General features: G+C 30.3%; 1 protein-coding gene and 1 long non-coding RNA gene across 3 annotated transcripts in view; one reads left to right on the top strand and one right to left on the bottom strand.

The window, feature by feature from the left end:
* LOC147907275 (uncharacterized) overlaps positions 1-8,134 on the top strand; it is a 79,725-nt gene extending 71,591 nt beyond the window's left edge. The window contains exon 2 of the long non-coding RNA XR_015547598.1: positions 6,326-8,134. This is a non-coding gene — a long non-coding RNA (uncharacterized LOC147907275). The remainder of the gene's footprint in view (positions 1-6,325) is intronic.
* Positions 561-22,817, bottom strand: Pdk (pyruvate dehydrogenase kinase). Of its 2 annotated transcripts, none has more exons than XM_087413993.1 (8): positions 22,391-22,817; positions 4,436-4,643; positions 4,168-4,352; positions 3,912-4,076; positions 3,329-3,507; positions 3,009-3,233; positions 2,659-2,882; positions 561-2,573 (listed from the first exon to the last, which is right to left on the bottom strand). In XM_087413993.1, exons 1-7 carry the CDS (start codon positions 22,491-22,493, stop codon positions 2,694-2,696), a joined length of 1,254 nt encoding a protein of 417 aa, XP_087270119.1. In that variant the 5' UTR covers positions 22,494-22,817; the 3' UTR covers positions 561-2,573; positions 2,659-2,693. The 2 variants fall into 2 exon arrangements, with proteins under 2 accessions (XP_087270119.1, XP_087270118.1); XM_087413992.1 differs by having other exon boundaries at positions 561-2,577; positions 22,391-22,814.
* Between the last annotated feature and the right edge of the window lie 800 nt (positions 22,818-23,617).

The raw sequence follows: 23,617 nt of genomic DNA, 5'->3' as shown, positions 1-23,617 counted from the left end.
TTTTTTTGTTCCCTGAGTTTCTTTATAAACATTATCCATGTATGATTATCGTTTTACACATGCAAATCACACAGTCACATCGATCACTTGCTTGCGAAAAATCATAGATAAACAAAAGAAAAACGCTGGAGACAATTAATTCAGAAAACGAATTTCTACAACAGATTTATGAAAAATATCAGTTTATCTTTTTACCTGTTTCTGCGATGGTAGTTCAAAGGGTGCCGCCTCAACTTCGTTGTAGAATAACACACGGAATGTGTTCTCCGACTCAGCCACTTGACTTTTTATAGGCGCTGTGTTTTTCCAGTATTATAGCACGAGAGGAGTGTGTAACGGGATATGGGTATTTAATTTACATACATGAAATGTGAGTTATTTGGGAAGCAACCATCGTATACATGACGTCCTAGATTCATTGTTTGCCTTGATAATATGCGGGCCCTTATCAGACGCACTACAGATGCTATGCGTACTTAAGAATTAGCAGAAACTCGTAATCAAGGGTCGGACAGCTTGACCTAGTTTCTCACGATGCGAAATAATCTGTACGTCTCACATTTGTTCCGAGATTGTTTATTAACAATGTTTTACAACATCCTATTCGTGTCGAATGCACGAATATAGAATAAATTCGTCGTAACTAACAAATTCACATACTTATCCATTGTATTCAACATAGCATATGTACATAACATTCTTTATTTAAATCATTTCTAGAATCACTCAGAAAGAGGAATTCTCTGTCAACATTTTTTGAAAAATGTTACAAGAATTATCACACTCATGATACAGCATATTATCTTAATCTATGTCTTCGAAATTACGTTTAAAAAAACTGTAGCATCGTAGAAAACGTACACAGCATTCACAAGTGACTCATCATTCCGCGCTTGCAACATTCTTCTCCCAACACATTATATCGTATAATATTATATATAAATTTACAAAATAATTACAAAATCACTCTGTGAGATATCTGTGTGATCAAGTAAATTTTTTACTTTTCGAGTAATTAGAAAATCGATAAATCTTAAAATACTTTTACATATTACGTAAAAAAATACATGATTTATAATACAATATTATATATTATATATTTTAATATTAAATATATTTTTCAAATAATTATAATCATTTTTCATAAATTTAAGAGACATCGTTTTTAATTATTAGATATAAATTTAATTTTTTACATAACTAAGACAAATTAATTAATTAATTACTACTTAATTAATTAAATACTAATTATTGACATTGATTACCTTTTTCTATCATAATGTATTATTTATACAAAAAAAAATATTATTATCAAAATATAATTAAAGTTGCAGATACCTCAATGACACAGATACCTTAGAATGCGTTAGATCCGTACCAAAATTTTCGCGAAGAAATAATTTTGATCCGTATAAGTTTAATTTGCTTATAGAAAATATAATTAAAAAGTAGCTGATTGGTTAGCTGACCATAAATTTTTCCGATACAAAATATTATTCTCGCGAAAGAGTATTTTCTCTTCGCTCAGTTTTCTCTGTAATTGTACGGAATACCAGGCATATAGCCGTAAAATTATAATTTATCTGCTATACATGCACATCTTGTGCATGCTTACACTAACAGATGTAATTGTCTAGCAGCTAAATCAAAATTTCATGTTACATCACAGTCTGCAATTTGTTACGAGTCTCATACAGTCGATTGGAAGTAACCTGCATTAGTCTTCTAGACAACCTTCTAAAATCTAAAAAATATATTTAATATAAATAATTCTTTTCTTTAGAAAATTATTCGATAAAATAAGGAAAAAAACATACGAAAAAAAGGAATATAATAAAAACGTTCAGTATTAAAAATTCTTTAGAAAAAAATCTATTATTATAATGTATATATCATTAATAAATATGTTATCATATTATTAAAATATATATTATTAGCATATATTATTGTATCTGTATAGATACAGAAGAATTATATTTTTTAATAGATTTCAGAACGTGATCCAGGATACATCGTTCGACATTCGGAGCTATAATGTAACAAAAAATGCTATCTCAAATTGAAATGCTGATATTGTCTGTAGTATAATTAACTATGAGATGATCGAATACATTCCGCCATACAAAGCCTATTATTACAAATAATCGCAATCCAATTGTTTGGATGCAACAATTCATTATAAAATGAATTATAACTTGTTTAAAATTTATCAAATTCACTTTTTTTTTCCTTTTATATCAATTGTAAACCGTGTCACAATTTTTTTCGCTAGAACACATAGTAGATAATCTGATGATCTACGCTTGTACCACAAAAAAACGAGTTGGTGAAAAACAAAAGTTTCAATTATCAAATCTGTATAATTGATTTGATATGTAATACAATTACGGCACAAGAAAGAGATTATCAATATTATCTTTGGCCAATATGTTTAGTGTTTTATTCGTCTAATAACCAGTTATTTCTCATATTTGTAGAGAATATTCCTTCAATAGTTGTTCTGGCTTCGAATACAGATCTAGCTTTCCTATTAAAATATCCTTTGTTATACGCGGATAGAATATTTGTCTGAACTTTCTGAAAAAGAAAGAAGTAAGTTCAGTGCTTTAGGAAAAGAAGAACTTGCGAGTGTACATCGTACTATTATAAATTACTCACTCAATCGTTTTCTGATCCGCATCGATCGCGTTTTGCTATAAATGAGTGATTTCCATCCCATGAGGCAGTCTATGGCCTTGAGCGTGACTCATACTAAGTTGCCTCGTTGCCATCCCACCACCACATTGACTGCTCCAATCCGCAATGGGTACCGGTGTACGATAAAACTTCGACGAGGTCTTGTTAAATATCGGCAATAGCTCATTTGCCTCGGTGGATAAAGCCTGAAGATGTAAGCTTTCAGTTATGATATAAAATGCAACCAAAACGAAATTATACATAATATATAGGACATGTAGTGTTTCTCATTAGATGTAACCTTGGAGATTTTTGACAAGTTTAAATATTACCTTTAGATAAATAATAGCGTCTGTTCCGTAGCCCTCACAACTGAGCAATACGATGTCGCCATGCAGATACCTGGCATACAATCGGGATAAAGGCAGACCATAACCGTATCCTGCAAGCGGTACCGTATGAGCATCTGATTTGCTCGGTTGTGGAGCAGTGCTGTACATGTACTTAAATAAATGGTCCATTTGTGAACGAGGAATGCCGCCACCTCTGTCGGATATCTAAAGCAGATGGTAAAACGGTGATAATTATTCACTGCGAACTAATTACGCATTGTCTAGGAATTAAGCCATATTAATGAAACGGTTCGTTCTACCTTCACGCAAATATCCTCTTTTCCGCGCACTAGTAAAACCTCAAGTGGCGGATAATTGTCCGAGTCGCATCCATGATGTTCCATCACAGCTCTCATACTATTCTTGAAGAGTTCGAATAACATATGATACAAATGACTTGGTACATAAATAATCCTAATCTCACTACTGCGTTCAAGTTCTGAAAAACGGATCATGTAACAATTATGACCAACTTAGAGCCGATTCCACCAATATTAGATTAATCTCAGTTTAACTTATTGTTCAGCTTTTTCTCATTCTCAGAATTAAAAAAAGATAAAAAGTAAATTAAATCGAGATTGAAGTTAATCCTATATTGATAAAACCGGACCTATATCGGATCGTTATTATCTTTTACAACCCTTTACTAATAATCCTTTATTAATTATCGAATAGTAAAATGTAACATAATCATACATACATAATCATAATTCTTTATTCATACAACATGTATGAAGATAAAGTAGAAGATAGAAATTGTGGAACTGTAATCTATCTCTATAGAAAATTATTTGTCTCAAATTACTTACTAACACTAATATAATCAACTTTGTTCAAACTTGCCGTTATGCTGTTTGACTCTCAATTCCGGACTAGCCAGATAATATTGATCGCACAAAAATCGTGCGTTCTCATAAGCGTCTCTAATGACGCCGATCACGTCACAGGATGGATCTATACATCCCACGTGTCTACTGTGCCCGTTCAACTGCCCACCAAAAAGGAGCGCTGAAATATAATAAAAAAAGCATCAATAAAGCGCGGTAAAATATGCGACTTATACTAAAATTTATACTCAAGAAATGTTCGATGAACTTACTATGTTGATTGATCAGCATACGAATGGAAATGCGGGACATGAAAAATCTGTCCAAGAAATACTGAATGCTGTTTTCAGTCTGAATGTCCACATCGTGGGATTCCTTCAGTTCCAAAACGCCCTGTGCCATTGTTTGAACAACGTCGGTATGCCTATTCCGTATTTTTATTAGAGCTTGGCAAAATCTGTAAGAAATCCAAGATTTCTGTTTAGTAATTCGTAGCATTTTGTAATCTGTCCCAACAAATTTTTGATCCACATTACTCACTTATCTAAAGTGGCATCGTTGACATCGACTTTTTCAAAGTGTATTATTTCTTCAAAAGATGTGATATATAAATTATTTACAATACCAACACTAGGCATCTTTAGTAAGTTTTCTGGCAACAAATGGATCTCCTTCATGATGTTGGCGAGACGAACCGGCAATTCCTTCCTCAAGAATATGAAAGATTTCCTCTCACAGGCGCTTAGACCTGAAAAAGACATTGACGGTATAATCACAATTTGCAAATATTAATCATAAATAATGTAATAATAAACATATAACCGATATAATCAATTATTAATCGATGAAAATATTTTATAGAATAATTGAAATTATTATTCTTTTTCTAGAATTTAATATACAAATATAAAATTCATAATATATCTTAATTTACGAGAAATAAAATTTTAATGATCACGCATTTTATTTGATAAGCACTTCATTTTATTTCTGATCTTTGCGCAAATTCTTTCTTTGTTGATTAATAACATTTTGCGTAACACATTGATATTAACAGTCATCAAGACGGCTGCAATCGCAAGTCGTGCTTGTCAAAACAGGTTCTGTTTCGTATTTTTTGCTTATCAGACAAAATATATTCGTGAATGTTAGAAGTACATCTCAAAAAAGCAACAAATTATCGTGAGGATCGATAGGAAAACAAACTGCAAAGTGAAAATATTCACAAGCTATAACATTAAAACTAATTTAATATTAAAATAAAAAATTGATAAAATGCCAACAATATGTCATTTCTATAATTTATTTTAAATAGAAAGGCTTTTCATGTCGTTTGTTTAATATGTAATTCTCTAAAAAAGTATCAATATATAATAATAATTGTAATAGTAATATAAGTTTTTTTTTGCTAAGCGCTGGCAATGACGTTTGATACATCTTTATCAAGAGCAATATTCACATATTCTATGTGTTTTTATTTTTTACAGCTTAATATTATTCAGAAAGAGAGAGATAGAGAGGAGGAAGGGAGAGGGAAAAAGAGGGAGGGAGAGAGAGAGAGAGAGAGAGAGAGAGAGAGAGAGAGAGAGAGAGAGAGAGAGATTAAAAATTACGATTATTTCAGGATTGGATCTGATCAGATGGAAATATATTCATTTTTTGACTAACTAATAAGAGGTATTCGTCACAGATAAATTAAGAATGTGTATATAATTTTATCATTGTTATGTAAGGATCTTACACGATTAATATTATCAGTATTAACAAATGTTGAATAATATTATTGATCATATTTGATTAATATTGATAGATGGATAATATTTTTTAATTCTAATAATAATATTTTTTAATTCTTGAACATAAGTATACCTTCTATAATAAGGAATATCCTCTATCAGACAACGATATTAATTCTCGAGAATTAAGACGTCACTAAATCATCAACAATACTCTACTCCACGATTAATATAATTAATAATTATATTAATTTATACTCCGTAATTTATACTCCGTTTTAAAAGATATTAATAATAAAATAAATTATTGTAAATTAGAATCTGGAAATTCTCGTTCTACACTTTTTACTACATGACTTCTGACGTTCTAACATTATTATATGAAGCAGCGTCGCTTTGATGCAAACACGATCTTTACAATTATAACACACGAGGGTTGAATTTAATTCCAACTTGATGTAACTCTGCGTCTTAAGAATATTATTAATTTTACTGAAGATGGCCAGATTGTGACCGAAACGTTTAATGTTTTTATTGTAATTCATAATGCAAGAATAATTAAATATCACTAACTACATCTTGTGCTGTGGTTCTTTATGCTTTTTCTTTTCATATTTTTGAAATTATAACCACATTCATTTTTTACATTTTTGATTAATATAATATTGTCAATATTTGTTGGTACTTATATTAGGTGTTGGAATTAATTCGTAGCGTTTTACAAGTGATGGGAAGTACTTTCATTAATGTATTTTTTAATGCTCATGTGAAATAAATAACATTCTTTCATTAAAAACGCTACGAATTAATTCCAACACCTAATAGTATAAATTTATCGCGTAATGTCTGTCGAAAGGATGCATTCATATTTCCATTTGCACAATTAAGTACATAAAATTGAATAAGCTGAAATGTAGTTAATAACACCGATCGTGTAAGATTGTGAAAATATTAATGCGTACGTCAATATTATTGATTCAATATTATTAATCAATATTGTTGATTCTTTAAATTTGTAACTGATGGACTGCCTCTTATTAGTTTAATTGTATATTTTTTAATGCTACTGAAGGCTGATTCACGAAAAATTAATGGAACTTTTTATGATCATGTAATATATATAACAAATTCTGACATAAAAAAATCTTAGAAAATTTAATATTTTACATTAATAATGATCAAATTAACGTTATGTTAATATTTTTATTTCTTATATACGCGAAAAATTTTAAAAAACATATGTAAAGAACCACGTAAAAATTTTGAATTTAATATTAAAGTGAAGTTAATAAAAATCATTAACTTGTCCATACATAAAAAAATCAATACAATCGAATAACATCCATCAACTTACATATACATTGACCTACTTAACGACGTGTCGCTATTACTATTGACAAATACGAACTATAGTTATGTTTTACCTATGCTCTTTGCTAAACACGCCTTCGCTAAACATCAGCGCTGCTCAATTTACAAGCTATTAGAACAATTTAAAAAATTCCTCATTTCAATTTTCTCTACTGTTAAGTTGAAGTTTTTCCACTGGAAATTCTTCTTTGTTAAAATTTTACACATTCTTGAACTTTGTTACACGTATTATCCTAAAACGAAACGTATTACTTATATTTTTAAACACGCGAAAAGTAGCTGTTGCAAAAGAACTTGACGGAAACATCGGCCAATCGTCCATAAAATATTTGGTATCGGCACGCTCGAGTAAACATCGATAAATCGATCCCTTATCTTCCCTTGTTGGAGTGAAAATTCAATTATTTATTATAGATATACTTGAGACATGTTCCCGGGTTGCATACGTGCTCTGAAAATAAACCTCGACCTGGTAAGCATGCAACAGAAGAAGATTGTTACTTGAGACTGCGAGAGTCTAAAAAAAATGCGATTTTTCAACCCACCGCAACAAGCGATTCGTAACAAGCTTCAGAAATCTATGTGAAATACATGAACATAAATGTGTTTCATAATATAAGCATTAAAAAAACATTTGTTCGTCAAACGATCGTCAAACAGGTCTCGTAATATTTATTTTGGAATAATATCTTTTTATTAAACTGTTAAATTGATAATCAATTTAACAACTAAATATTATTAACATTTATTGTTACGCACAAAAAAGTTCCTTGACATCTAAAAATTCGTATTCAACAGAGATTAGCACATTCATTCATTGATTCTCTCTTAGGGAAGGCAATTGATAACGATTGTTTATCACGCAAAGTGTAATCAACGGAAGATTGGAAAGATTGAAGAAATAACGAAGCTAAATATATGAGTTTTTACAAAATTTTAATCAACCTTAATAAAGATCTAGGTTGCGTCATTACTTCAATGGCGGATACGCTTATTCCTATCATATAATTGGATCAAATTAATACGGAAACTGTTTCACAGTTCTGTTTTATAGTTAATTTCAAATGGAAGCCGCCACTTAAAACTATTTCCGCCACTTCAAAGCATTTGATAGATCAACAAAAAGAAAGAATTTTACTAATTGATTAATCAAAAATGCTTCAAAGCATTTGTAGTAGTAAGTGAACCGTAGCCTTGTACGGAGAAAAAGATGTGACGTTACGTAGTAATGATACAATTACTGATATGTACTAGGGGGTGTTCTAGATTCTCACTCAAGTGCTATGTCTCATTTTATCATTGTTTAACGTTCAGTGAACAACATGGATAAAATAATACCTGAGTAGCATTCAAGTGAAAATTAAAATCCTACATTTCTGATGATTAGTCTTTACTCTAAAAATTTCATATTCGCAGTCATCTTATAAAGAAAATTCCCCAAAGCGTATTATAGACACGTATTATACACACACGAGCATACTCGTTAAACACACACACACACACACACACACACACACACACACACACACACACACACACACACACACACACATCATGCATTAATATAAAATTTAAATATTAATCGTGCTCTCGAAATTAAATACTATAATAGAATATATATTTATCAAATATTATAATATTTACAATAATATAAAGATGTACAATGATTATCGGTATCACCTTATTTGCCGCCTAATTAAATATAGTGGTACCGACAATCACATCTTTATATTATGTAAATATTATTTGATAATTATATTCTTTTTGCATATCAATTTCCGCGTTGTTTTGATACTCTCATTGCCCGATATACTCTATTATAGTTTTTAATATAAAATTATTATGAACGCGCGGTAACATTTTTGTAAAATGATGAACGTTCAATTGGGAACATCTTGACAATGTTAATCAGCAATCCATATTTCTATACATTTATATCAGTGAATACAATTCATAAAATTTGTGGGTTTCAAAAGTTTGCGCAAATTTTACAAACTTCGTGCTGTTGAGAGAAATGCGAATACCTATTCGTGGGCGTCAAACGAGATTAGGTTTTCATGAATTTCGAAGAGAATCGCGGCTGGCTCTCACGATTTGATTCTAGAAGCGACCAGCCGAGAAATTGCCAGGAAATTGAACGCCCTTATCTGCCAGACGCAGATCAGTCTTTTGCTTTTATATAAAATTCCACTTGACGAAGCGAAATTGAATAGCGGAAAATCCTATGATGCTGCATGTGCTCATTGCTCATCACGCACGCCGGTCCTGACATTCACATTCATCGTCCAATGAATCTCCGTTGATCGGATTGAAACTTTTCAATATCGCGTAATATAATTATCTTAAACCACAAATGATTATGATTTTTTTAATTTTAATTTTTTAGCAACTGCATATTATTTGCATTTTAGATTACATTTTATAAATTCTAAAGTACATCACTGTATAGTTCTACTTGCTTTGAAATTGTGTGTGTATGACGTTTATAGATGTCATAAATTAATTAAGAAGACTCTGAGCGTGGATGACATTCCATAGAAGAGAATTATAATCGTCGTTTTTTAAAATAAATATTATTAAAATTGTTCAAAAATATTTTTAAGAATTTTTTTGTAAATTAATGTTATTCAAACTGCTGAGAATTTAACAGGCGCTGTTAGACACGCTGTGAAAGTAGCAAAAAGGACATTCCCCTCGGAAATTGACATTATTTGGGCACACTTTATCTCGCGCAGAGAAATGGGCGTAAATTCGTTGATAAAGTGATCTCATTTTATACAATAACATTGTCCACAATGATATGCACATTTCTCAATTGTTATAGGATAATCCACTTGCACAAACAACAAAATGAATGTTTCATCGCTCTTTATTCTGAGTCATAATGACATAGTATGCCAAACAGAACAATAGATAAGAATATCGTTTTATTTAAATGAGCACTGCGATGGTTAAATTGGTATGCGCACTGTATATCCACATTACAATATATTATCGTTCATTATCGTTTGACTTTAGCTAACAAAAGACTTCTAGACGATATAACGAATAGAGTAAGATGAATAAGCAACAGTTCTTGTAAATTGACAAAAGTCATTATCTTTACTTGAAATTTCTTTTGGCGAGAGTGAAAAAATTTGTATAATTTGTATAATTTTTTCATTCAAGCTATTAGTAATTGTTTTAATTAATTAAACGTGTATAACATGGCATGAGAAATACAATTTTTATTTATTAAAACAGAATACACTTGATTGCTTTGTAGTTGAAGAAAGGATTTTAACTGATTTTGAAACAAAGTTTGCCATTTTTATTAAATATGATTGATGAATGTAATGCATTTACAATAATAGAGAATTGGAGAATTAATTTTTTTTACAATCAGACCTACCTTTTTACCGTGATTTTATAACTATTTTAACATATTTTTAAAACATTCAATTCGTAATCAAGGAACTAAGAAATTCAGGGGTTTCAGTATTTAATTTTTGAATACAATTACAGCTTTTGCATATCAGCTACTCAAATGTAAGTATCGTTTACAATGTAATTCAATGAAACGCGCATATTTTTTTGTCCAGAGATTTCGCCCTAATAAAAATTAAAATAGATAAGGGCTGACAGAAATGAAGTTCAAGGATGTTATCTGCGTTTCACCTCGATCACTTCGGGTCGCCGAAATACGATAAACATTCACCATACTTTCTCAGCACTCCTCACGCAAACTCGCTAATAGCGATAGTCAGAAAAAAGAAAGTCTCGAAATCTCAATAGATAATGAAAAATAATGTCAAACGAAATCAATTATTTATGATCATGAGACGGCAATCTGAGACGAACGAATCTTTGAACTTTGTTCCCAGTTCCTATGCTATATATAATTGATGATATTCAGTCTGCCAAATCAGTGTAAATCAGTTTTTTGTTGCACAAAGTGACGCAAAAAGCACTTCAATTATGCCAAGTAACTAATTCTCAAAAATTGCACATGAAAGCCTAGATTTATTCGCTCAGTTGTAGATATTTCCTGATATATTCAATTTTTCCATTTTCTTCCCAAGTTCTGAATACTTCAGCGCATTCTGGCTGCATTCCGTGAAATACGTGATGTATCATTTTATTCTTGTTCATCGAATGTTAAACAAAGATAGAATAATACATTATGCGCAGTAATATGCACTTCATGAAATCAAACATTTATTTTTACCTGAGATGTAAAAAAATAGTTAAAACGAATACATCTGCGATTTGGTAATTGTCTCTTGCTTTAAAAATTCGTGAAAACGAACGCGATAAATCATTTCTGTTTGAATAATCTTATGTGATGAATAATATATTTCTCTTTGAATAATCTTATCTTTGACAACTGTAAAACCTTAATGAGAAGAAATATACATAAAATAAAAATATTTTCTGAAAGAAATGTTGATAATTGGATTACTCGAGAGATATTCGCGCGGAGTAACGTACTTTCCGAGTAAATACATTTAGACATGAGGTATTATGATAAATTGATTTCTACAATTAACGTTGAATTATTTATACGTGAGATACGGTGATCGTATTACCAAGGCTTCATTTGCACGTGCTAATAGATAACAACGAAAATTACTTCGCTTTACTTTCGTGTCACTGCATTAACATGTAGAAGTTTAGACCACAGTGGCATGTGCAAAATTAGAACTGATGTATACCGTGGCCTTCTAAAAATGATAAGCGCATACGTTTATTATTGTTCTATTTGTTTTATTACCTGTGACTCTTACCTGGATCATTTTGCATTTATATTTATGACATTGTTTGTACCGCAAAATTATATGAAATAAATTGTAGTCAAAGAAGCTAGTAATTTATTATTTTTTAAATGCAATCATTTAATTTTTAGAATCAGAGAAATATAAACATAATCTTGATAAAAAAAGATAAAGTAATTAACGTAATTACTTCGACAAAACAAAAACATCTCTGATTACACATGTGCATTTTGTAATCATAGATAATAATTATTTTTTTCTAAGTCATAATAGAAATAAAAAATTTAGTTGGCTTCGCATGAAAGGGATAATCTTTTTAATATCTTAATTGTACGATTGTTATTACGATTGTTATTACGATTGGTATACATTCAAAACGCACACTCACAAAGAAATATTAACTGATGTGTACAATTCATGTACAATCGATAGAAGTTAAAATGCGATAAAAGCGATGTTCTTTCAAAACAAACGTTTTCATGAAAAACTTATCAAGTGAATTCCTATCAACGATTTCCGATATGACCAATGTAAACCGATATGACAAAACGAGTGTGACGAGTTACAATATATATAACAAAACGTACCGCAAACATTGGGTTATGATGTAACCTTTAAACTAGAATAACAAGTGCAACGAAATTCGAGATCTAACTTTGAATTTATTTAATCGTGACAATCAGTCAACCATCGCTCTCTCTCTCTCTCTCTCTCTCTCTCTCTCTCTCTCTCTCTGATATATTTCTTTATTAAATAAGTTACATATTTAATTTAACATACATTGTTAAAAATGTTCTTAAATTTCATTAACTTTTAAGTTACGTAATTTCATGATATTGTATTATAATAAATTTAATGTATTTATAACTAAAAAGTATATATATATATTATATATATATATATTTATATATTTGTACATATACATAAAATTTAATGTATTTTTCATGAAAATTTATAAAATTTAGTGTACTTTTCGTAAAATTTTATTAAAAGTATATTAAATTTCATAAATTTAATGTACACGTTCATTACATTTAAGTAACTATTGTAACTTAATTTTCAGTTAAAGCATTTATTTACTTTTAACTTCGTTCATAACCATAAGTTTTATTTACATGTAAAGGAAGCTTGTGGTTCATTTTTAATAATGTAATCTCTAAAAGCAGAACGATCACGTGAAACATATTCCGCAAAATCAATTTTTTTTGCGGTGTAGATACTTGACATTATTTATGTTTGAAGTAACAGATAACGAAAGCTGGGATGAAGAACTGATTTATAATATGTTATTCTCTTTTTTTTCCTTCAATAAAATGTTTGTCTTCTAAAGATTTCATAAAGAAATAAATACTGATTGCTGTCAATATAGATCACAGATAATCTTATATAGTATTAGTACAGATCACAGACAGTCTAAACATTTGATTTTATATTCTGCCAATAGTGTATACAGCCAATTCACAGATTATTCAGTTACTCAGATATAGAGATTATTGTGTATATATTTATCAGTTTCTCTGATAAGGAAAAATGAAAGTATTAAATTAAGATTTTGCAGAAAAATATTTTAAATCAAATATTTTAAATATGTTTCTGATAACGCTAATTATATATTCGCTGTAAACACGTGATTATCAATAATTTCACGTGATAATTCTGCAATTTGTTAACTCTGTTAATAAGTAATTATACATTTTTCTAAAAAAAGCAGCAAGTAAGTACAATGTACATTATATAATCTGTTTATGATACACTCGTAAGTGAGAATTCTGTATGTGAGAATTCTGCGTAATTCCATAACGTGTAGAAAAGACTTCATCGATTAATCATTATCGCGTTCAGGATCGTATATCGTTGTATTATGTAAACAGTTTTGTCTCATATTAAATATAAAACAAATAAAATTTCAAGATATTCAAGTTTTTGATGATAACCGTTGCGAAAGATTTTTTATTACCTTTTTGCAAAAATAAGCAATACTTTATATAACTGCCTAATAATGGAACATAAAACAGAGAAATCGATAGCTGATTCTTTCCCGGAATGGTAAAATGTTTTATTTGCATTTTTAAAACGATTGACATTATTGCAGCGAGAGATAAGAACCTGTACACAACAAAGCATCTGCGAGAGTATCGTCTACCAAATGGAACAAGAACGTGTTCCAAGAGCATTTCTACGAAGCCAAGAAACCGGATCGGCACCGGCAAATAAGGAATAGCATAATTGGGTTCTCCCAGTGCAAAAAGCATACATGGATGAAGTATCCTCGCGTATGTAGACAGTATAGGCAAAGCGTTCCGTGAAAATAAATCAGTAAAAATTTCAAGTCTCAAAAGTTGTCATGTTGGATCACGTCGTTGTTTGTACTGTATGATTTATTAATGGATTTAAAATAGACTTACATTTAAAAGATGTGCAAATTAAAGTTTTTTTGAATCAAATCGACAAAATTTTATCCGAATCGAATCGAATTAAATCAAATCGAATCAAACTGAAACATAACTTTTAATACATAATATTTTGTAATACATAATATTTACTTTAAAACATAATATTATTGTGTTAGGTTAAACTTTAATATGTAGATAATAATAATATAAGGCTGTCGACATATTATTCGTTATTTAAACTTCTTAAATTATTGTTTTCGATTCGACATTTCCGAAAATAGTTTGGATTCAAATCATAAAGATTCGTATTCGAATAGTTCCCTTATGTCTACCATTTACATACAATTCACATATAATTTCTGTAGTCTATATTTTATATCTGTATAAGTTTTTAATGCTTATTTCATATCTGATATGCTGATGTTGCGTTTCCATTACCTAAACGTGTAAATAAAATCGTAAAAACGTGTCAATAATACACATCTAAAATACTTTCAATAATAAATTTATAACTAATTTGATTTAATATATAGTAGGGGGAGTCCGAGAAACTTGACTATATAGAGTTGAACTACTTCAAATTTTTCATTTAAATTTTGTGCCAAATGCATGATAATTAAGCCGGCAACTATTTATCATATTTCGAGAAATCAAAATGATTCATACGTCGCGGTTTGACAACTCAATGAGATATTTGAAATGGTTCACCTATATGGTCAAATTTTCTGAATTCCCCCTAATTTATAAATCAATGACTGACTGTTTAATTTAATTTGAATTTATTTCTTAATATTTATCATTCATATAATTCATTCATATAATGTTTATTTAATATTTATATATTATTTATTTTTCACTAACTAATAAATCAGTAAATAATGAATTTTACTCATCATATTTATTATAGTTTCTCAAAAGACCTTAGTCTTCAAGAAAAATGAGATCAGATTCCTTTAAATGATCAAGAAAAATCTGTTAAATATATTTAAAACGTCAAAAATGTATTTCCAACATACTAAAGATAATTTGAATTTATATGGCCTAACTATCGAATTGAAAATTAAAATCAAGACCGGTATTTATATTCGACTATTATTTCAAGACTGTCTCAAGTAATATATCTTAGGATAATAACAACTCTGTTTGTTCGTGACATCTTAAGACAGTAAACATCGTAAGACATCTGTACTTAAAACAGTTTTAAATACAAGAACCAATTATGAACACCAATCATAATCGGTTCTTATTTCAAAACCGTCTTAAGTAATTTCGTAAGATGCTAATATGGCTTTGTTGTGTGATTGATTTATATTTTAAGACTGCACTTAAAATGATCTTAAAAATAAGGATCGACTATAAACACCTAAATGGAGTTCTATTCTTATTTCCACTTATTTGTATATACAGATGACGTACATCTTCATTTCAATTCAAAGCATTTACACACTTTTCCCATACATATATATATATATATATATATATATATATATATACACACAAAAAGTGGGGGATACTAACAGTTCACATGGTCGAAGGTCTATACATATAGAAGGTCTGCACATATGGGCGGTCATAAACTTGTTTATTAGTAAATGCCAAAGCACAACTAGCACAAGGTGTAGAAAGATAACAGACACGATAGTAGTGCATGATGAGTGCCCAGGTTTCGAGTGGATTACCAACGCACCACGATTGGTGCGATGTATGCATTAAAGTCAGATGGGTATAAAATTGAACAGCTGTTTCCCGCGCGTGATCTCTCTCGTTGCAGGAGGGAGATGCGAATGTCTCTCAACTTACTGCTCGTTGTAGCAAGATGAATCTTCGATTTTTAGAAATACGCCTGCCATATCACCTTTTATTTTTTCAAAAAAATGAAAATAGCATAAAGATAACAATTCTTTACGTATCGAGCTAGATTATCAAAGATAACATTTTTTGCGATAAGAATATCCCACTTTCCAAAAATGCTCTATCGGAAAGAAGGATCATCTTGAAAAGTAAACTTTAATTTCAACTTCAAGCGGTTTTAGAACTTTCCTCATTGCTTGTCCGAATATGTAGCTACATGCATTTTTCTTTTAAAATATTCCTGCAATCCTCATTTTAGCGTTTTAATCTATTTTATAAGTGAAGTATGTGCTTTTTGAAGCTTACACAATTAATAATATAGCTTTGCAGAACTATTAGCGTTGAATAATTCAAAATTAAAATCGTAATATAATAAAAATTGTTTATCTTCGTAACTTTGATGGTTTATAAAATCAAAGCAATACAATTTTTTTCAATAAAGTAATAATTATCATAATAGTAATTATTTATTAGTTGCTGTTAGCAATATATAATTAATTTTTATTCATAATGCTAACTGTATTGTATATTAAAATGGCATGCTTCAGTATAATGTTATATTGATAGACTGATTGTATTAACATTTTCACCTATTACAATGAAGCACGTCGCGTTTTTTTTCATAATTTAACTTTTAAAAACCAATGTCGAATTTGCTTATTCTGGCTTTGTTTACTGTTTTGACTTTGTCAAGACTGTTATTGAAATTTTTTTAGGCATCTTTTTTAAATATTAATAAATAAATAAATATTCTTCTCCTTAACCTTATAACCATTGAACATACATATAATATTACTAAAAATATTTTGTAGAAATATAGAATTGGGTCAATGAAAATAATACGAAAGAAATTACAAGAACTCGGTTTCGAATAAAATATTCGTTTGCGAGCGGTATATTTGCTCGACATCAATATACAAAGTACTCACTAATTTTAATCAACGCCACATTCATCCGATTATCTTAATCGCGTTTGAAAGTGACGTCAAATATACTATGTTAGATGTTTATTATGACTTATGTTCCTCGAATGTATAATGAATGTGCATAATAAAGAAAAAAATCAGTCGTATGAATTATAATTTTGTGGCGATAACATGTGCAATACACAAATATAGATGATTTTTGCCCCGCGATGTGAAAAAAATCTCTAATAAAAGTTTATTACGTTAACACGATACATAAATAGAACACAAATACAACGCGGGAATATATATCACCGATACTGAGTACATATCGCACAAATAAAACGAAAGAGAAATAGCTTCCATTTTGTACATGTGGCAAATTATAATTTTTAAGGCGGTTTCTATTTGTAGCATTTTGTTTTATTTTAATAGGTTTTTAAGAATCTTTTTTGAAAAATAAATAAATATTTTTTAAAATTACTTTTTATTTTTTATTTATTATTGTTTTCAAGAGGCTTGCTATTTTTTTCTATAAAAAAATATGAGTAACTAATAAATGCATTTGATTTCTATCTATATCATGTGCATGGTTTATTTGCGACCAAAATTGCTGATCACTTAATGGACTAAAAAATAAAACATCATTTTAAATAAATATTATCAAAATTAGAATTATTCATTTCGTTCAGTAAACAAATAAAAGACGTTTTTAGAAGAAGAATTCGATTTTCACTTTGTTTCACTTTGTTCGAGTCCCGAAAACAATGGAAAAAATTAAATTCCAACAATAGTTTTGATTACCACAAGTGTTCTGATTAAAATGCTGTCTCATCTTTTTTATTTTAGCCCACTGACAGATCCGAAATCATGAATCGTGCATATGACGTACGCAGAAATTAAATAGATCTGTAAGTTATTTATATTTTTAATAGAAAAATAGTAAATTTATCTTAAAATAATAATAGATAAAGAAAAAAGTAATTTTTGAAAATATTTATCTAAAAAAAATTTACCTAAAAAAATTTTTTAAAATATTTTTCAAAAAACAAATTTGTAAATTTCCTAAAAAAAACAGTGTATGATAAAGTAAAAAAGAAACCTTTAAATGATAGGAACATTTATAAGCAAAAAGGATAAATTTTTAGTATTTATAATTCCAATTAAATTCGAAATTTATTATGCAAAGTATAGTTCCGATAGTTAAACTTTCAATCCACACTTTCCTTGGCCAATGTATGTTCCTTTGCACAGAATCACGAAAAGTGATATAGACATCGATTCATATTTTTCTATTTTCACCATATATTGCCCTTGAAAATGTATCGATTTCGCGGTACCTTGCAACGTGCGTATTTTAAGCAGGATGCACGTCAAACGCACGCATGTGGGCGTGCGTAATTTTACGGCGACACCGTTTGCGGGTACAAATTCCACCAGACGTGGATACACTCCTGTTCTTGGTATCATTCGAATTCATGCCAAGTCGTGGGTAGTCACTCTAAAGTGGAATAAAACTATGTTTATGCATGATTATTCTATTTTAGCTCTTTTAAGTCTCTCACAGAGAAACCTTGTCGCCAATGGCAGTGACTGAAACAGGCTTTCTTCATCCAAATGTATGAAACATGCCTGCGACCTTGACCCACTCCAAAGCGACGGACGTTTCTTGATCATGAATTCTAATCGAAATCCACTTATTCAACGGAGTTAAGCTTTATACATAATGAAAAGCATAGGCTCTGTGTGCATGTGTGTGTGTGTGTGTGTGAGAGAGAGAGAGAGAGAGAGAGAGAGAGAGAGAGAGAGAGAGAGAGAGAGAGAGAGAATAAGAGATTTATATAATAATGCACGGTCTCGAATATGTTGAAATCTTATTCTCTGTTTTCCCTCTTGTTGTCTATTTTTTTATTATATTTAAGACTTTACGATACTTATTCAGTACCTTGATGTTTGTATTATTCGCATAAAAATTAAATAGATTCTCTATAATGCATGTCCAATTTAGCATTCTGTTCATTCAAGGAAAATGGAAATCACAAGTACAAGATGTGACGCATGTATAATTGTTCGTCAATCGAGATTATGAGGAATATATGATATATTCGCGATATAATAGCATTGTAAATAAAAGTCTTTCTCAAGAAACGTTTTCTCAAAGTTTTATACACGTGCCATACATTCTGCATAATATATGACTAAGACTTCCGGTACAAATTTCAGATCATGCATTTCCAGTAATTGTATATTAATCATCCTCTCGTTGCTATTAATCAATAAAACACGCCAGAGGTCAATAGGCAGCAACAGTCATGACATGCACTTTTATAAAGTGCGCTATAATGAACTTTATTGGAGCATAGGATACCTTTAAACAAGCCTGTGACGTTTACTCGTGACGTTTAGCAACGTTCTGAGCCACTGTTAGACAAAACACCCAACATATTCATGCATTGGAAGTCATATAGGTGAATGATCTCAGCCGTCCCTGTCCCATTTTCATTTCGAAACTACGCTTATCTTCTCATATGCCATCTTATTAATCTTGATTTAAAGAATAGTTCCTTGACGTCACACATACTTCTCTGTATCTCTCTAAATATCTTATTCTTTTGAGAAATCTCATATTCATTATTTGCAATTTTGTAAATTGGCTTCTCTTAAAAGTTTGCTGTTATATCATGTTTTTATTCATTAATTTTGTCTTACTAAAAAACGCTTATTCTGTTATTACTTACATGATTCGCCTACGTGTCTTACAATATTCCAGATATTTTTAACTCTCTGAGTTCTCTGTCGGCAACATAAATTTTAATTCTTCCCTCAGCAATTTGAGTCTTCAAGAAATAAAAGTTTTTTTATTATTCTGCATTATACAAAAATCTAAAATAATTCTTATATTTCTGATATACTTGTCAAAGCTATAATGAGATTTTACATAAAAGAATTACATTTTATTTATTTTTACAGATTTAAATTTATTATTAAAAATGTTAGTGGTATCTTTAAAAATTTCAATTTGGCGGAGAGTTAACTTTAATTTTGAATTTATTTAAAGTAATTATAAAAGTTATAATAATTATAACAACTTTAATTTAATTAAATGTTTGGGATATTTTTAAACATTCGCTTCAATTTAACTTAATTTTTAATCAAATTTTTGGTTCATAGATATAATTTTTTTATATAATTTTGATTTATATTTAATTTTATTTATTAATTTTTAACGTAATTACGTTAATTTTACATATAGTCTATTAATTTTGATTTTAAAAGTTAATCAAAGAGAGAAAGAGAGAGAGGAAGGACGGAGAGAGAGAGAGAGAGAGGGAGAAAGAAACCATAACTTCCATTCTTGATACATTCTTGATCACGTGAATATTTTATGATCATTATGCATATATGCATAAACATTGCTGAATGTTTCGCTGGCGTGATAGAAAGGAATACAGTCGGGATTGTTTATACATCCGGAGCGAGTTGCATCATGCGTGTGTCATTCCTTATCAACGAGAGTCATATGACAAGTCGGGGACCCTTTTAATTAGCAAGAAAGAGGAAAGGAATAAAGAAAAACCAGAGTTTTCGCTGCGATATCCGAAAAAGAAAAGCCTACGTATGTTCTAAAACATATTGAATTTCTCATCAATTCACGTATATTACGCGTGAGTGTTACACGGGAAGCGGAATAGTATAATAAGTATTCGTTGTGTTGTTTAACGCGTAAATTCAGTGACGCATTACGAGACGTTCACGTGGGGCACCAAGGTCTCCAAGTCGTGTCGAAATGAAACTGTCATTACAGAATAGATAATATTTTTTTAATTATTAAAAATCGGGATAATTTTAACTACTACGTGATCTTTATCGCTTTAGAAATGTTATTTCTTCTCGGATTATAAGTGTTAGAGATATATTTAAGAACGATTTAGTATTTAGGAATAATTTCCGAAAAATCTTTAATATATCTGGGATGTCATGATTCGAATGTACATTTAGTATGAGTATTTATCTCAAAGAAAAGAAAGAAAAAAAAATAAAAAGCTCAAATATTACACTGAAAATAAATCTATTAAATCTTAAATATTGGCTGACTACAAAAATTTGTGCCCAATTTTTTATACAAACAGCTGTTATTTTTGTTAAAAATAAAATAAAATCTAAATCTTACTTTATCTGATAGGGGAATTTATTATAAGAATCTGTTTTTTTTAACAACATAAAATATAGTAGAAAGCGTCTAGAATCGATCAAAGTTAGATCGAATAATATATTCTTGATTCATGAATTTAATTGATCTCAAATGTGACTGTGCGCCGAAACATTCGAACATTGAAATACAATCTGAGATAATTTTTTTAATTGTTTTTTTAAATTGTGATGATTTTGAGGGAGTTATGAATAATCAAAGTATCAAATCAAAATATTCTTTTTATTTAATTCGCAACAATTCAGTAACAAGAAATTGTAGGGACATTATTTAAAAACGATTTTATTTAGGAAAAATCAAGAGGAAAACTTTAAGGTTTTACATTAGAAATTAAAAAATTGCAATTTTTTTGTGACATGCCCACAGAGTGAAGAAAAAATTTCTCGTTTTGTTTAACTCATAGTTTCCTATACATAAAAATTACAAAACTTACATAAATTCAAAAAATATAGTAACCATTCGAAAGTAGAAATTTCAAACTTTAAAACCTTTGTTTAATCTAAATTTCGTTTATTTTTAACAAAATTGCAGCTATTTAAACTTTACATAATTAATGCATGAATTTTTGCACTCCACTCAATAAATATTTCTTTGAATAGTACCAAGTAAAAAACATTTACTTACAATGAATAAATATTTATTTAATAAGAAATAACAATTAAATCAAATTAATGATTTTTATATGAAATAAACATTTACAATGAATGAATATCTACTTAATAAAAAATAACAGTTAAATCAAATTAATGGTTTTTGTATCAAATAAACATATGTTTACATTTAGTAAATATTTAGGATCATTCAAATCAAATTTATTAAAATTTAACACTTTTTAAATAATATATTTTCTTAAATATTTAATTAGTGCCATTCGAACAAATATTTATTAAAATTTAGTAAACTTTTTTTCAGTGTAACATACGTGAAACATTGCAAGAAGTGCAATGCTCACGATTTCCGATGAGATATATAGAAATTTGAGATATAAGTATTCTAATCGATTATTATAATCATAATCATCGCCGCTAAAGAAATTTAAACAACCGCACAGTGCGGAGCCAAAAACTCCGGCCGCGTCGCTTCGGCCGGAATTGAAGCATCTCGCTCAATCGTATTTAATTGACATAATAAGCAGTGCGGCGATCAAGCCGTAACGTGATGTGAAACGCTATACACACTACACTGCGCTAACGTGACGAAAAGTGACGCGTTGATCAGGCCGAAGCTGCGCTTTCACGTACAAAATGTAGGGCCGAGGGTAGGGCGAGGACTTACCGAAATCGATGAACTGTTTTATCGAGAGTGGCGAGGGGTTGAATTGCGAGTAGAAGTCCAACATCTTGCCGATGTTGCCGAGGCAGTTTCGTGTGAGCTTCATCCCGCGGCGTGTCGTTAACGTTACACATCAAACCCGGCACGATCGTGGCTTGGTCCGCCGCGCGTGTTGGGTGAGCTTCGAGAGGGGGGGGGAAGGGCGAGGGGAGGGGGGAGGGGGTGAACTCCGACCGAACTCCGGCCGCTTCCGTGGCCGTGGAAGAGGAAACGTCGCAGAGGAAACGCTCACGTTTTTTTCTTGGCGCTCGGTGACGGTAGAAGATACGCGAGAGACGGACCGTCGCGCCGGTGGTCGGCACAACCGTAAAGAAATCGCGTCAACGAATGCCGAATAGTGAATACTGCGTACACCGCGGAGCGCGGTGCGGTATATGCTGGACTCGCGCCGGGCCGCGCATGCGCAGCATCATTCCTTCGGACGCGACAGGGGAGAGCTCGTCATCGCGCGTATATTTAATTTTGCGCTTCGAGTTGATGATCTTACATCCCGGCAAACGAGATTAAAATGGAATTGACTTCTTTTCTATCCGAGTGCGTGTTTTAAATAGCGGATACTTTTTTATTGGATTTAATTGGATTCGATTAGATTCGATTGGACGCAATTGGATCGAAAAACTGTATTTCCTGTTGAAAATTTTGTATTCGAACGGTATTCGCAATGTGCGTGTTGTGCACGGAAAAAGTAATAATATTATTTTTAGATGGAAAGGCATAGAGATATGTTCCATGCAATTCCTATAAACGAATAAAAATGTATTCGGGAAAAGCATTTATTTTAAAAATTCGTGTATCGATATTTCTGAAAATCTGAATCCATTTCAATTCATTTCAATCCATTCTCGTTTGCTGGGAATTAGTCTTTAAGTAATTAGGGGATGCTTTCTTCATTAGAAGCACGAGTTGACACAAAAGTCGACACAAATATCATTTTATTTAACAAAGTTTAAACGACAAGGCTCTCGAAATTCGAAATAATAATAAAATTAGTTATATTAGGCATCGCTGATGAAAATAAAAGTCGGAGCGTAAATTGGATGTAATGGACTTTCTATAATAAGCTATTAGTCACAGATCAAAAGTCAGAAGCTAAAAATTGAAGACTGTGGTACGTCAATTTTTAGCTTTTGACTTTTGATTTATGACTAATGGTTTATTCAGTTTATTGTA

This window comes from Acromyrmex echinatior, chromosome 15 (genome assembly GCF_024713525.1).
Source record: "Acromyrmex echinatior isolate Ae372 chromosome 15, ASM2471352v2, whole genome shotgun sequence".
Lineage (NCBI taxonomy): Eukaryota > Metazoa > Arthropoda > Insecta > Hymenoptera > Formicidae > Acromyrmex > Acromyrmex echinatior.
This window is presented reverse-complemented; position numbering and strand designations above follow the sequence as displayed.

What these genes read in the sequence shown, in the direction of transcription:
- Pdk (XM_087413993.1), bottom strand. Translation starts at nt 22,493, where the DNA reads ATGAAGCTCACACGAAACTGCCTCGGCAACATCGGCAAGATGTTGGAC. An exon ending in AAGAGGATATTTGCGTGAAG is followed by an intron (nt 3,234 to 3,328) that starts GTAGAACGAACC and finishes CATCTGCTTTAG; the next exon opens with ATATCCGACAGAGGTGGCGG. An exon ending in ACGCTATTATTTATCTAAAG is followed by an intron (nt 2,883 to 3,008) that starts GTAATATTTAAA and finishes TTACATCTTCAG; the next exon opens with GCTTTATCCACCGAGGCAAA.